At 38.3% G+C, this 16,545-nt stretch overlaps 1 protein-coding gene across 3 annotated transcripts in view; it reads left to right on the top strand.

The window, feature by feature from the left end:
* The window catches only part of TPD52 (tumor protein D52), a 233,378-nt gene that overhangs the window by 101,898 nt on the left and 114,935 nt on the right, over positions 1 to 16,545 (top strand). For 2 of the 3 annotated variants that reach the window (XM_058528931.1, XM_058528930.1), the window contains exons 5-6: positions 8,310 to 8,358; positions 11,987 to 15,357. In XM_058528931.1, coding sequence (XP_058384914.1) covers positions 8,310 to 8,358; positions 11,987 to 12,106 — 169 coding nt within the window. In that variant the 3' untranslated portion in view covers positions 12,107 to 15,357. Of the gene's footprint in view, positions 1 to 8,309; positions 8,359 to 11,986; positions 15,358 to 16,545 lie in introns of those variants that run through there. The other variant, XM_058528932.1, reaches the window with a different exon arrangement.

Raw genomic sequence — 16,545 nt, 5'->3', positions numbered from 1 at the left:
AGCATAGGGATAAGTCAACTCTAAGTGGTGAATTATTTAAAGTTAAAATTGTGCTTAAAAAAAAAATCAAGGGGCCGGCCTGGTGGGATAGCAGTTAAGTTCACGTGCTCCGCTTCGGCAGCCCGGGGTTCCCAGGTTTGGATCCCAGGCTTGGATCTCTGCACTGCTTGTCAAGCCATGCTGTGGCAGCGTCCCATATAAAGTAGAAGAAGATGGGCACGGATGTTAGCCCAGGGCCAGTCTTCCTCAGCACAAAGAGGAGGATTGGCAATGGATGTTAGCTCAGGGCTGATCTTCCTCACAAAAAAATAAATAAAAATAAATCAGCGACAGGAGGTGATTCTGTATCTTTGGTGTTCAATTAAAAATGGCCTAAGTGCTCCAGGCAACTGTTAAAACAATTTTATCTAAAGTTTTTGAGTTGTGTGACTACGTGTTCAGTCACATGATTCATTCTACTGACATTAGAGTCCCTCTGTGGACAGGTCCAAAGGATGTAGCCGTAAACCAGACATGGTTCTTGTTCGAAGAGACCTTAAAATGTTTGAGCGGGTGGAGTTGGGGAAGGAAGTGGGGACTAGGAATGACTTAAGAATGGAAGAACCCTCTTAATGCTTCGTTATAAAACAATGTTAGATGTGAAATAAACAAAAATATAAAAATATGTAAGTGTCTTTGGGGACTGATGTGTTTCATCACTGTTCTTCTCTTTGCCCTTAAAAAGAGGAAGCAGATGTACTTAAGATGGCTCATATGTGCTGTCATGCTGTCTTATTGATTCACTGGGAATAAATTGAGTATTGCTGCTCTTTTTTTTTTTTTTTTTGAGGAAAATTGGCCCTGAGCTAACATCTGTTACCCATCTTCCTCTTTTTCTTTTTTCTCCCCAAAGCCTCACTACATAGTTGTATATCCCAGTTGTAGGTCCTTCTAGTTCCTCTGTGTGGGGCGCGGCCTCAGCATGCATGATGAATGGTGAGTAGGTCCACGCCCAGGATCCAAACCGGCGAGCCACCCAAGCGGGAACGCGCGAATTGAACCGCTAGGCCGCCGGGCCAGCCTCTGCTGCTCTTTTCTAGCTCCTTATACAGTCATACAGTCATTTTTTTTCCTTTAAAAAATATAATTGAGATTATACTCGACCATTTTCATCTTGTTTTTGCTAATATATTGCATATTAATCCGTGGAGATTAAAGTAAGGCTTTTGATTAAAACTTGGAAATGAGACACACAAGTTTATCTTTTGAAAGCTAAATTTTAAAATTCTCACAGATTAAAAGTTGCATGAAGTCACTTAAAAAAATCGTTTCTAGGTCAAGAAGTCCTGATTGTAATCTGATTTAATGAGTTCATAGATAAAAAATATTTGAAAACATATAATAGAAATATATAAAAACATATGTAATAAAAAACATATAAAGAAAAACCACATCTTTTAGATCAGTGGGTCACAGAGGCAAATATCGGCCACGTGCCCCCAAGAACTGTCCAAGGAGAGGGAGCGTGGACAGATTTTGAGTGTTTCAGTCCCGACCTCAAGGCTTCTTCTCCCATGGAGACGGTGGCAGGAGGCCCCTTTGACTTGTGCTTGAAATCGTCAGTTAATCCTGTTAACTACCCTTTGTTCTGAGTCCACGCTTACCCAGCAACTTGTGGCAATGATTTCACACTGACAGAATTGTGGATATTTTGCTGACTTGAATGTTAGACACAGCAAGTTTTTATTTTACATTATCAGTTAATAAATTAGCACTTGGGATTTAGGTATTTGTCTTATGCCTTGGGTGGCTGCATGAAGAGGAGGAAGTGGAGGAGAAGAGAGAGATCTGTTTCTGATGCCCTGAGAATTGGGTGTCTGCGGCTGCAAGGCTGAGGGCCAGACGTGGGACATGGTAATGAGGACTGTCCTGAGAGGCCCTCTGGGGACCACCAGTTTCCCCCCAGGTGGTGTGTTCATATCCACCCCTTCCTGTTTGCTTATTTTCTACACATTGACTCATGCTTTTAATTTTTTGAGAGAAACTTTAGAAGAGCCTTCTCATTTCACTTGGTGCCCATGTTAAACATCAATTTTAGCGTTAATAATAGCATACTATAATAATTCACTAGCCTCATTAGTCAAGTATGTTGAATATATTTAAGAGGAAGTGCTAATTAACTTTGCCTTTGTTTCCAAAGGAAATTTCTCCATTTTACATGTGTGTTTCTTCATATAAACCTCTAGATATTTATTTGTTTTGGGCTCATTAAAGTTATTCCAGACAATTCTGTTTTACTGAAGATTTCCACCACTTAATAGGGAAACAAACGATCTCTTTTCTCTTGTCAGAAAGAGAGTACCTTTTGATTCAAATGTGAAAAGCTTTAATGAATTTTTCTACCTTTCATGCCCATATTTCCTTATTTTAGTTCCCACACTTGTTTATTCATTCATTCTTTCCTTCAGAAGTATTTATTGAATGCTAACTGTATGCCAGGCAATGTTCTTGACTGTAGGGTTGAAGTTACCAACTGAAATAACAGCTGGGTGAAATTTGAAAGCTTTAAAGAATATAATCTAATATGAACTAAGCAACGTGTTTCAGTTTAAGTCATCGATAATAATAATAATAATGGTGAGCAGTTACGTTCCAGGCAAGACTATATATCGTACCTCTGAAGTAGGTGCAATTATTTTTCTGATTTTTCAGATGAGGAAACTGAGTCACAGAGAGATTAAGTGACATCCTGAAGGTCACACAGTTAAGTGGCTGAAGGTCAGGAAAAAAACCCAGGTACACCCTAGTTCCAGAGCCTGTACTCTCCTCTGCATCTGTTGCTTCCCCAGAGCAATGCTAGTTCAAGACTGTGCCCCTCAGGGCACTGTCCAGTGATTAATGTTAGTTCATCATTTACAATCAAGAGATCATTGTGAGGGCAAAATGGAACAATAATACATGGATAGCTCTGAAAAGCATGCCTGGCACATAGTAAGTGTTCAAGCATGTTAACCATTAACTCTTCCTTTTCTTTCTCTATCTGCTACTTACTGCTTCCTTCCTCCCTTTACCCCTCCCCCTTTATTTTTATTACGGATGAAAAGATCAAATAACTACGTAAGAAACAAGGAAAATTTAAAAAGTCAATTAAAAGCTTTTTAAAAGAATGGCTTTTCCAAAGTAAGAGTGAATATGAGATTGAGGAGTGCTTAGTGAGTCTGAGTGAGAATCTGGTTGCCCTCTTTGATTTTTTTTTTTTTTCTCGGTATTTTGAGGAACCCAAGTTTACATTCCTACTTTGCTTATAGGTTTGAGGGTTACAAACCAAGCTGGAAAAATTTTTAACAAAATTTGCTTTATAGATGCTGACTAATCCTCACAACATATCTATTAGAGACAGTTCTGGTCCAGCAGCAACATGGCTTTTGGTTTTGAAGTTTTCCATATTATATTTAAACTGCAGTGAAATTGGAGATGATATGTAAGTCGAGGCAAGTCGAAGCTTTGTGTAACCTTCTATAGAGAAGCTAGGAATGCAAGAACAGCTGCCCTCTAGTTAGATTACAGACTAGCCACCAGCAAAATGGGATTTCATCTAAATATGGATTGTAGAAAAGTTCAGATAACTGGATGGACTTGAAATTGATATGTACTTTTTGTTCTTCCTACTGAAATGGCTACCTCGAAAGTAGGGCAGACCTTGACTTTGTATCTAACTGTATGAATTTAATTCATTTAATTCTTTGTTTAGTAGGCATATTTTTAATCTTTTCTTATTGTGAAATATAAAACGTATAGAATGAGTGTTCAAAACCAAACTCAGAACTCAGTGATTTATTACAAAATAAACATCTTATTGTAATCACTTCCTTTTTCTTATGTATTTACACTAAACATATTTAGTGGCTGTATTCTTCATGGCACTCAAAGATTTAAATTCTTCATCTGCCTTAGCTGTTAATTGAAACTCAACACCAGCAGGTATGATTTTGTTATAATCCTGTAAAGGACCCTAAAGTCCTTTACAAGAGGTGCTACACTGTTTCTTAGAATTCTCAGTGATCATTTTTAATATTCTTTAAGTCACATCACAAACATCATTGGCACCTGCTAGGGACTTAATAACTTAAATGCCCCAAATGATCAACTTCTGCCTTGGTTTTCTTGGAAGCGTATTGGTAGTCCTTACCTGTAGTAATGCTACAAAAACAAATATTAAAAAAAATTGTATTTCTCACGTGATTGATTGTCTTCTCCTGTTTGTCAGTTTCCTCTTCCTCCTGAGGTCCCTCGCATGGATGCTCCACTTCCACACTTCCATCCATCTCTCACCCAATCAGGGGAAGATTCCTTGATTAGAGTCATGCATAGCTCTCCTCTACCTTCTTGTTGTTATTCTCCATCCCCTGATAATTCCAGGTGACTTTTACAATTCGATTTTTCAGCTTTTACGACCTCAGGATTTATTTCTTATGTAGGATGATCCTGAGTTAATTCTTGCCCTGGATGTTGAATTTACAGTCAACTTTATATCTAGAATTCATGTTTATGATCATTCCTTTCACTCTGCCTTTGCCCTGTTCCCTCTTAACTAGCTTGTGTGCTGGTTAAAGGGGCTCAGAACCCACCAAATGGCCATTGGAGGAAATCCTCTTTTATGTGGGTGCTTAGGGACAGTGACTAGAATTAGCTGTGCATTTCTGAAATTTGTACTTACCTTATCCACCCATTTCCTCATTTCGTTCATACTATTGAATTCAGTGTGTGAGTCCTGATAAGCAATTTATCACACATTAGGCCATTACTCACCTTCTTTTGCCAGAATTGGGTGATTTCTGCCAAAATGAATGTTCTAGTGAAGAGTCTTTTGGTTTTGAGGAACAGAAAACTATGTAAGTTAGCTCACCTAAAAAGGGGAATGTGTTGCACACAAAGAAAGTTCTTTTGGGATCCAAGGAGAGGAAAGGAAGCAGCCCCCCACCCAGCCCAGTCCTGCTGATTGGAAAGCCATTAGAAATCAAGGTAGCTTCTAGAAACCAAGAAACCTGTTCCTCTTCCACTGAGCCCTCTTTCCTGCATGGTCGTTGCTCCCTAATTTTCTCTGCTTCTCTCTGTGCTTATATTCAGTCCTTTCTTTGGGAACTGGCTTCTTTTGCGTTCTTGCAGCTTGTACCTGATCCCCAAAACTGTCTTCCTCAACATCAAAGCCCACATGACTTTCTAGCTCAAGTCCTACCGCCAACTGACCAGTGGCTTAGTGTCCTAATTACAGAATACCAGGATAAGAATCTTACTTGTCTGAACTCGTTTTTTTTTTTTTTTCCATCAGTCCAAACAATTTGTAGATCACAAAGAGGTTAGCCGTGGTGGGTGGAGCTCTAGTGATGCAATTATCATATTGATAGAAAGTGGCTGGGGCAATGTGGCTAGACAGGCAGTGTCTTTAGAAGGGTCTAAGGAAGGGCAGGTAATGTTTGCAATTCAGGTATTGTAAACAAAGAAGGATGATTTTTATTAATCTCTGTGCTTCAGATGTGGATCCAGTATACTGCAAAAGATCAAGCAGGAAAAGAATTAGCGAACTCCTCCCGAAATAGATTATAGTCTTATACCCAAGATATCTACCAGTGTTATAGAATAGAGAGAATGATGAGCTACATGGATCTTTTCCTGTTACATGTGTTATGTATGACATTAAGTAGGAAGACGTCCAAATATTTTACTGATTACCTTGATTACATGAACTGCCAGCATATTTTGATTTGTATGAAGATCATACTCCATATTATTACATATTAAAGCAAAACTAGATTTGGGGAGCTACACTTGAAACGTTGTCATTTGTAACAACTGAGTCTTTGAGAGAACTAAATCATACACACAATATTTAAATATAATTGAGAATACCTTGGACTGTCCAACTTACCCAAAGGAAAGATTATTTACCAAAAATGCTGTATCGATCAAAATATTGTAAGCGTAGTAACAGTATCAGGAGGATAGAGTGACTTTATGAGCCCAAGAATTAAGGTGCTTTCATCTTGTAAGGTGATCTCTATGGGAGACAGCTGAGAGTAGATAACCTTGAACCTGAACAGTCCATGAACTGCATTGCCCTTGAATAAGAAGTTGATCCTAGTAAAGCTGGGGGCCGAATATTATCTGAATGGCCGTTCAAGACATTTAGCTTAATTGGGATGAAGTACAAGTGTCTCTTACTAGAAAATTGGTACTACTGCCACTAAGGAGAGATCTTTAAATCACTTAAAGTTGTCACATAGGCGATTTATTTTGAAACTTTCCTGTTCTGGCTTGGTAACAAACGTGTGGCCTTCACCGGCCTTGCTTGTGGTGTGTGTACATGTGTGCGTGTGCCTTATTTTTTGAGGGGAGGTGGTGAACATGGAATTGAAGTCCCGAAGACCCAAGTTCCATTCTTGATTCTGCTGTGACCTTGGGTAAATCATTTAACTTCTGAGCCTTGGTGCTAGATGCCTTACAGATACAGGTGAAAGTACTTTACAGTTTGCAAAGTGCTATAAAAACGCAAGGTTGAATGATTAGCTCTATTAACTACTGTGGTTAAATTGGCTCGTGAATGAAAGCAAGTTATGTTGGAAAAGCTTTGATCCCCTCCACCTCAAAAAGTAGATAATTCTTCGTGGTGCCAAAGGAACAAGCTCTTAGAAAGCTAAGTTGTGTTTGCTTTTTTTGTAAATGTCTAATCACCACTATACTAACTTCATTTCTGTCTCTTTTTAATGCTGCCTCTTAGTATACGCTCCATTCAGCATTCAATTAGCATGCCTGCTATGAGGTAAAGTATATTGTTACGAAATGTAGTTCATCTTATGCCTTCTTATTGTTTATTTAGATGTTTAACTTGAACTATTCTGAAGTGGGGAACTAGAATTCTACTCTACACAAGCTACACGTTTAACATTATATCAGTTTTCAGTTGCTCTGCCTATAATGTTAGGAGGGATGCACGAGATCCATTAACTGTTTGTGATTCTTTTTTTAAAGACAATTATTTGTATTTTATTTTGTACACCTATTGAATTGTTTCATATCTGAAATCAGCTTAATTGAAAAAGTGAACACTACTCATCTAACAAAACTTCTCTTTTCATGGATGTAGGTGGCCCACCACCTCTCTCTGCATTCGCTGTAGCTACGCCCCTCTTTTCTTCCATCCCTCCCACTTCCACTTCTCTCATCCCATTGTGACATTTGGAGCCAACTGTGGCTTAATTCTCCTGTCCTCTTTCGTCAGTAAGCACTTGCCAGTGGCTCATGTTATCATCTCACCACACCTTTCTAGAGAGGCAGAGGATTTTTAACAACATGTGCTTGGCTTAAGCTTGAGTGTACATCAGAACTACCTGGAGGGCTCGTTAAAGCCCCCTGCTTGCTGGGCACCACCCCTGCTTTCTGATTCTGTAGGCCTGGGGTGGGACCTGAGAATCTGCATTGCTAACAACTTCCCAAGAGCTACTGATGCAGCGGGTCTGGGGACCACACTTTGGGACCGCTGCCCATCACCACTGTAGGAAGGAGGAAACCCCTTGTGCCCTTCCTCACCTATTTCATCTTGGTGGTAGGAAGGCTATTCGAGGTCAGGTGGATGGTGTAAAAGCTTCAGAAAGCCAGGTGTGAGCGACGTAGGTGCTGTGATCCTCCTTAATTCATATGGGTGAGCGTGAAGGCGTGGGACGGCTTCTCGTGGGCTCTGAGTGCTACTGTCAGTGGGGCAGCTTTGTGAAGTAGGCAAAGCCACGTTTCTGTGCTCCTCCCTTCCTTTCGGTCTCTCCTTTCCCTGTTTATGTGAACCGGGATCCCTGTTATGGAACCTCGTATGGTCTGCTTGTCCTGCTCGGTGACGTGGGTTCACATGGGAATCTTGCTAGGCTGCCTCTGAATTTACACAGGAGTTCTAGAGCATAGTGCCTTAACCAGAATTAAACTGATCTAATGGTGGCATGTGCGTGATTAGTTGGGTGGAGAAGGGACAGAATTGATGTTTTACTTGGCTTTGTTCCCCCTCCTCATACATGGACTTGGTTATATCTATACCACGCATTTCTGAGATGGGCTCTGTTCGTGGAATCAAAAGCATCATTGTAGAAGTCTTAGAACAGAAATTGATCATCTTACATAATAACACATAGTTGTGTGTATGCCTGTACACACGGTACAGATAAATATATCTGTTTTTCTGCTGATTGAGAATAATGGTGAAGAGGAGTACAATCAACTAATGATGTTTTCAAAATTGATGGTTTTTTTCAGTTGTAATTTTACTATTTGTTTTTCTTTTCTCTCCATAGAAACTCCCCAACTTTCAAATCATTTGAAGAAAAGGTCGAAAACTTAAAGGTAAGTAGAGAGATGAATAGGTCTTTGTGATGGTATCTTCCTTGGTAACTTAATTTTCTTTGTTGTGGGTAAATCATTCACATTAGTATTTCCTTCTAAAAATATTTAGAGAACTTTAATAACTTTATTCTTTACATTATTAATGGATATTTAAGGTGATCTGTACTCATTCAATCAGTTTTTTTGGGCGTATGTTGTAGCTTGGCAGCATGATAAGTGCTGAAGGGAATTGTGTAATTTAAAAAGCAGTAGTACTTTAGAAGTTTGTGCTGCTTTTTGCTTTATTTACTTCAAATACATTTGTAATTGGACAACATTTAATATAAATTTTATTGTAGAAAATTAAAAATATAGAAAAGCACAAAAAATAATACACAATAAAATTGGTCCTCCCACCCAGAGACAGTGATATGTGTATGTAGGAGGATGGTGCTGTTAAGCTTTACGAAAGAACCATATGCATAAACATTTTCCTATATCATTACGTATTCGTCCTCAATATTGTGTTTGATGGCTGCTTGCACGTGCCGTATCGTGGATATTGTTTGTTTAATCTTCAGTTATTGGACATTTTGATGATGATGATGATGCTGTGGTGATCATCATTGATGATTCACTGTTCTATTTTTTGATTGCTTTGATTTCAGTGAAGGTAGACATTTTTCTGTAATGATTAGCTTTATTAATTTGTAAGTTATATTATCTTCAAGATTTTATTCAAAACTATAAAATCATCAACTCTTAGAAGCACAAGTGAGCAGAAAGGTTGTCTAGTTCCCATCCACTGCCCAGCCTTCTCTACGGAGATGGTGCCAAGCCAATATGTTCATTTCTTCCTAAACTGATTCTGATAATTATTGTGGATATTTTTTAAGGATTAAAACTAATATCTTAAATGTTTTATATAAATCAGCTTAAGAACAAATACTCAGATTTAGTCTTTCAGAATTGTAATTGAGTCCCTTATTTTTAAATGCATCTTTTTTAAATTACAGAAGCAGGGTATGCTTGTGGAAGAAAATGAAACACTGTACCATGATCTGGATCTTTTTTCTTGCACATACAAATGCTAATACACACCTTTTCTGTGTCTACATAAATGTATATATAAATTAAATTTTCAAAAAGGGATCACACTGTACACACAGTCCTTGTTCATTCAGCCCCCACTAGCATGTATGCTCTGTGAACCCACAAACTCAGGAAGCTGTTGTTTGTGCTCACTGATGCTTCTCAAGGGCCTAGAATAGTCCTTGGCACGTTACAGCTACGTAATATGTATTTGATGAGCAAAAAATGTATCATAGTCATTCTTCTAGGTCAGTACAAGAGACCTGCTTTATTCTTTTTAATGCCTAGTCATGTATGTGAAAACAAACTCTCCATTTCAGGAAGTCAAGGCTTACTATAATTCAGTTCTCAATGTTTTAGAACTGTCATAGCCTTTCCTGGAAGTCTGCCCTAAGCATTAGTTTTTGAAATGACTGATTGGAAAACCAGACAATCTATGTTCTTTTTGAAGATGAGGAGAAACTTCCAGGTCATTTACTATATATTCCCCTCCTGAATATATTAAGATTCTATAAATTGTGGTGAAATCTGCTTTTGAAGTATGACTAGGCACCATTCAGATAAAAACATGCAGTTTTAAAAAGTATAGTAGTATATTAAACAGATATCCCCAAGGAAGCTGTAAAATATAGTTGTATGTTTGGGATCTAGTTTTATTAAATTACATTTATATTCAGTTAAATACCCGATCTACATGTCCTTACATTTAGATTTTGGATTGATTCATTTGTGATATTGAACATTTACCATGTGCCAGACGATGAGTGTCAGGCACTGGAGATACCATGGTGAGCAAGAGAGACACAGACCCTTTCTGCAAGATGTTTAGACAATTAGATGGCCAGTGAAAATAAAGTGAGGTAAGGGAAAGTCATGGGTGCGATGAGGACCAGTAGCAGGAACCTCTATCATAGCTTGGCAGGAGGGAAGGTCAGAGAGGGCTTCTCAGAGGATGCGATGATATAAATGGAGGCCTTTAGGTTGAGGGGAATGTTTGAAGCTTTGGGGCGCCTTTGAGGAACACCAAGAGCTTGGCTGTGCGTTAGGGTATTGAGCAGGAGATGAAACTAGAGAGATGGGTGGGCCACGTTACAAAATTTGGACTTAGTGCAATGGGAAGCCATTGAAGGATTTTAAACAGCCCGAGTTGCGCGTTCTTCTGTGCATTTAGAAAGATCACTCACTGCCCTGGCGATCTAAGAGCAAGACTGGAGACAGGGGGACGAGCTGGGAGGAAGGAGTTGTAATACAGGCCAAAGATGGTGGTGGAGTGAATTAGGTGTGTGCCAGTGGGACCAAGTCGAGAGATATTTAGGATTTAGAAATGACAGACAAAAACTTAGTGATTGTGTGGATGTGGAAGAAGAGGGGGAAGGATCCAGTATAACTCCCAGGTGTCTGACTGGAGGTGCTACTGCCATTGAAAGTCTTAAAAAACAGAGAAGGGCCCAGTGGTGGGGCGGAGGAGTTCAGTTTTAGACATGTTGAATTGTAAGGGTCTTAACATATTCTTATAATTAAGGAATGTGTTTTAATACATTTAATAGATATACAGTGGATACAAGTTATGTAAAATTTTCAAACAACTCACACATTTTGGATGGGAGACCGAAAAGAACGAGAAAGAGAGAATTTTAACTAGATTCCAATTGTTAGTGAGTCTCGGGCAGTCAGTTAAGATTGAGCTAGGAGTAAGGTCAGGTTAAACCTACTGTGAGTTGCATCCTTGGTCATTAACTGGTGTCTTAATGTTAGTCAGCTATCCTGTTGGTCAGTCCTGAGATGTGACACACAGAGAGAGTATAGATACATCAGCATTGTTAAGGATGAAGTGACATGGGTAAGGGTTTTGGAAAGCATAATATATTACACAAATGTAAGATTTATTGATTCAAACAAATGTTTACTGATAAAATTTCAGGCCAGATGAGTTGGAGTAGTGATTCACAAACCATAACGTGTATAGGAAGCACCTGGAGATCTTGTTACAGTGTAGGTTTCAATTTTGTAGATGGAGGTGGGGAGGCGGTCTGAGATTCTGCATTTCTAACAAGCTCCCAGCTGGTGAGTCTGTAGGGCCTTGTAAGACACTTTAAGTAGCAAAGGGTTAGAAAGCTTAACACTGTAACTGGGACAAGTACATGTATTTCTTTCCTTTGTTCCACTCAATAATATTTCTTGGATGAGTGTAGCTGAATGAACAATTTGATGGAATACAAAGTGTTACCCAAATATAGAGTCCAATAGATCATTTAGAATAATAAGTCTCACAGAGTTCTTCAGACAAATTTCCCTGTGAAGAACAGTGAGCAGACAGGGAAAGAAGAGGAGGGGTAGAGTTTACCAATCTGAGTATTTCAGCAGGGAAGACTGTAAGTTTTCCTATTAAACTGCACTGAACATTACAACAGTACTAAATTCTGTACCTATATAATAATCACTGAGCTATGAGGTTCCTGATTTATTTGTCCTTCCAAGTAGAATTAGAGTTACTTTGTGCAGAATCAGCTAAGTTTCTGTTTCATGATGTCTTTTCTTTTTTCAACTTTTTAAAAAGTCTAAAGTAGGGGGAACCAAGCCTGCTGGCGGTGATTTTGGAGAAGTCTTGAATTCGACTGCAAATGCTAGCGCCACCGCCACGGAGCCTCTTCCAGAACAGACACAGGAGAGCCTGTGAGAGTCCCACCTGTGTTCGGCTACCCACTGCCAGATGCTGCAAGCGAGACCCAGGCACATCTTGTCAACATTCATCGCCATGAATTTCCACCAGATGTGCTTTTGTTTAGCTTTACATATTCCTTTGACCAAATAGTTTGTGGGTTGAACAAAACAATGTCTTCAGCTCTACTCCTGGGGAACACCCTCTAATGTGCATTTAAGGCCTTTTCTTTGGGAAACACCATTATAAAAACACATGTAGTACCTGGAGACCCTCACTAGAATGATCTGAGAAGCTGCAGGTTATCATAACTACTTTACAAAATTGTTCTGGATCTGGGATACCGGTTTGATCTTTGTCTTCTATATGATTTTCATTTTTTTCCTTCTTTGAACCTCTGCATATTTGATTCCTAACTAAAATTGTTCTTTTAAAATTTATGAATTCTGGTTATTAAAAGTTTTGGCATAATTTTCTTTACCTCCATGGGAAGAACTGCCAGCTACAAATTTTACAAAAAATATTTTTGAGTAAACATTGTTTTGGTATAAGGTAGCTTATGTCTTGGGTGTCTGCAGACACGAGACTAAATAAATCAGCTCTACATCCAATGTGTTACAGTTTTGTAAGTGACAATATGTATGGTAATTCAACTCCTAGGTGATTTAAATTGTGGAACTGTCACATCCTTGTTTATCACCATTTGTGACAGTAACTATTTCAATGTATTGGTTATTATGCTACTTATATCAAATTATTTTTCACCAGATTAAAATTTTAGTTTTAGAGTAAATTGACAAAAAAACCATTCTGAATTAAGCATATTGTATTTTCAGTAGGTTGAAACAGGAACACACTCTCATCAATGTTCAATTCAAAAGCCTGAAAGTTTTTTAGATCTCAGTAATTGTAAAATTGCTAAAATCAATCACTTTAGGGGAAACATTGTGTCTTCATTTAATTCATTTAGTACCATTTAAAATAAACACACAAAGTTATATGACTAATATAACTTGAAAATTTTTTATACTAAGGGGTTGGTGATAACTCCTGAGGGTTTAATGCATTAATAAAAATCAACTTATGTTCTACTTATCTGTTTTCAGTGTGTTAGAAATTATAAAATGATACTGTAGACATTTCCTCCTACTTTGAAAACTGAGTGTCAGGGCTGACTGAACCAAAGCCTCTGGAAGTATCTGCCTGGAGGCCAAGGTACTCTCTTAATTCTAATAGCTACTTACTCGTCACCACTACCTTTTCCTTATGCTGTATATGGTTATGGCCTACAATGTTGTATTTGTTATTTATCAAGTTGTGATTGTTTTATTATTGTTTATGCCAAATGTTAATTGCCAAGCTTGGAGTGACCTAAAGCATTTTTTAAAAGCATGACTAGATTTACTTCAGGATAAGTTATCTTATGAAAACCAAATTTGAAAAGCCCCAAGTGTTGTTATAAAATAACATGCTGCCGTTCTTAATTGCTACAGCTTCTGTTAGCACGTTAGATACAATTGAAACTATGCTCCATTACATGTGAAAAGCTTAATAAATTCTGTATATCAGTAGTATAGGTCTCAATATTTATTATGAGACCAGTGGTCTGGAAACAGCTTGTTGTATTAAATAATCAACTGGTGTCTATGCTAAAAAAAAAGGAAATTTTTTAACCGTCTGCTTTAAATCACTACTTAATGGTATCAGACTAACATTATAAATTATTTCCTTGTAGAGGCTTTAAGGCAAAGATTGTTGAAGCATTGTCCTGGAGGAGTGGATCTGTAGAGTTTGTCTTTTTATACAAATATTGTGGTTACTCAACGTAACTGTTAAATTATTTTTTCTACCAATTAGTCTTTCAATTTTTTTTAATCACAACAACTTCTTTTCATCACGTTGTTTCTTGGGTGTCCTGCCCTGTTACTCTCTTTTCAACAAGGCAGAATGGAGTAAGATAGCAGTTTCTTTAGTTGGGTGAAATATCCTCAAATCTCTTTACTCTATGGGGAGAAATGATAGAAACAGGAGTGGGAAATGGAATGGGTGTATGTGGGTATTGGTGATGGTTGTAAAAGAAGAAATCAGAGAATCACTTTTCTAGACATCTGCCTACACTTAATCCAAAAACGATTTCATCTCTTGCAAAGTACTCTGCCTCTTAAAAGAAGTAGCAAAAAGTAGAGGGAGGATAAATTTAGAAAAGTAAACACGGATTTAGAAATATTATTCAAAATGATCTTGGTGGAAGATTCAATATTACGAATTCACAGATAGTTAAGAAATTTGGAAGATGGTAATTACTAAGAACACTGGAGAGAGGTCCTGGTCCCTCTTTTGTGTTTTGTGTTCGACACTATAGGAAACAGCAACTTGGAGAGAAATCTCAGATATTTAAGGATTCAAGAAGTGTGATGGATGAAAATAATCCCTGAAATTATCCCCCCTTTACAAAAGGCAGGTCCTTAATTTATGGAGTTCGTGGGAAAGAAAGCAAGAATTCTTACGCTTATGAGGCTAAAGTAATCAATGGAAGAAAGGAGATCTCGTTGGATTATCATTTTAGTAACTCAAAGAAACTATTGAAATAGAGAAAAAACATGCTTAATTTGGAATCACTATTTCTGGATCTGTTAATCAAGGAAATACACACTATTTTTTTTGTATAGTATTTGAAAACAATAAAAATTCTATAATTTGGGAATGGGTTCTTTTGTATGTATGACCTGTCGAGGAAACAAGTGAGTGCATTATAACTTCTCTCCAGACCCTTCGTATCCTGGATACAGAAAGAACCATAAGCAGCTATACGGATTCAGTGTGTCCAGGAAAACTGGAAAGCTACATGCTGACTACCAAAAGGCATTTAGAAGTGACTGTTTGCTGGATATGTGCCAGAGGAGATGCCGCATAAGGCCCCACGTCAGGATCACATGTTTCTTTATAGCTCTTAACACAGATGAAAGGTCAGATTTTTGCCCATAGTGAAGAGACATTTGGCCATTCATTAGGGACTGTCCCATTGTAATTGGATTAATTATAGAGACCATGTTGGGTTACAGTTAACATAAAACTGTCACTTTTAAGTAAACCTGCAAACCTTACATTTCACAATTTCTATATTCTGATTCTGAGATCAAAATGAACCCGAATCAAAATGAGCCAAGAGAATTCCCTCTCAGTTTGTAAGCCCCCAGAGGGCAGGGCCTGCATGTGCCTATCACCTGCCAGGATTTCATACTTAAATAAATGCTATTTGGCGACTAAAATTCTTGCCAACTCTGCTGTGTAATTTTGATGTCACTTGGTGAGGTTGGTTGGTAACGTCATGATTTTAATTTGGCGGTTTTCCTAGAACACGGTAAAAACCAAACACCATTTTGTTGTTTGACTCTTTTTAGGCGGGTATGATCTTTGACTAGAACACTATTTCAGCATGCTTCAGTTTTCCCCTTGGTTTCTAGGATGAATTCTCTGTTCCTATTTTCCCGTTTGACTCTTTTTCTGGTATTCTCTTCTTCCAACTCCTTAAATGTTACCGCTCATCCCTAGTCGTCTTCTACATGATCTCCTTAATGATCTTATCTCTGTGGCTGAAGTGACTATCTTTAGAGTGACACTGATATGTCCCTATTGTATCACAAGCCCTATCCTTTTTTCCAGGTTTTCTTGCATGCTTAAGAGGCATGAATTTCTAATCTCTTGGTCACCTCCACCTAGCCACTGAGAGCCACTGTTTGTTGAGCGTTCAGTAAATGCTGGGCATTCCACACTCATTTCCTTTAACTCTGTACTCAAGGATTTAGCAGTGTCACCATTTTATAGATAACATCACAGCCAGGTGACTTGAGCCTGGACTTGAACTGTTTTCTATTCACTTCCCTTGCCATCTACCATTACTGATATTTTTGCAGAGTGTACGAACAATTTGCAAGCTATAGAGGAAAAAGGAGGCCTGTATTTTTAATAAAGCAAGAAGGAAGGCATCGTTCAAGGAGTAGAGCAGCATCGGAATCCCTAAGGTGCCAGAAGATGTTAAAACACTGCCGTTAGAGCTGATGTTACAGCTGGTGCTTGCATAGGCAGAGGCCAAGTGTGCAGACATCTGCTGGTTACAGTCCCTCTCGGTGGATGCTTCTGCTGCCCCAACAAGGGCAGTGGACTAAGCATAACTTTTAAGTCAGTTGATACAAACTTACTCTTATATGTTAGAAACTTCAGGATTTGCCCCAAAATGCCTTTTGTCACAATCCTCAAGGAATTTATCATCTGGCTGAGGCAGGACGTGAATATAATACATTTATTGGATTTCAGAGCTGGGACCTTAGTAATCCCATTTGTTCTGTGGGTACTGATTTAGTTAAGTTTACAAAGGACTTCCTTAAATTTAGCATAGGGGCTAACAGCTTGGGTTTACAAGTGAGGAAAGGAAATCAACATTAAATTGGCTCGCCTGA

Source organism: Diceros bicornis, chromosome 33 (assembly GCF_020826845.1).
Source record: "Diceros bicornis minor isolate mBicDic1 chromosome 33, mDicBic1.mat.cur, whole genome shotgun sequence".
Lineage (NCBI taxonomy): Eukaryota > Metazoa > Chordata > Mammalia > Perissodactyla > Rhinocerotidae > Diceros > Diceros bicornis.
This window is presented reverse-complemented; position numbering and strand designations above follow the sequence as displayed.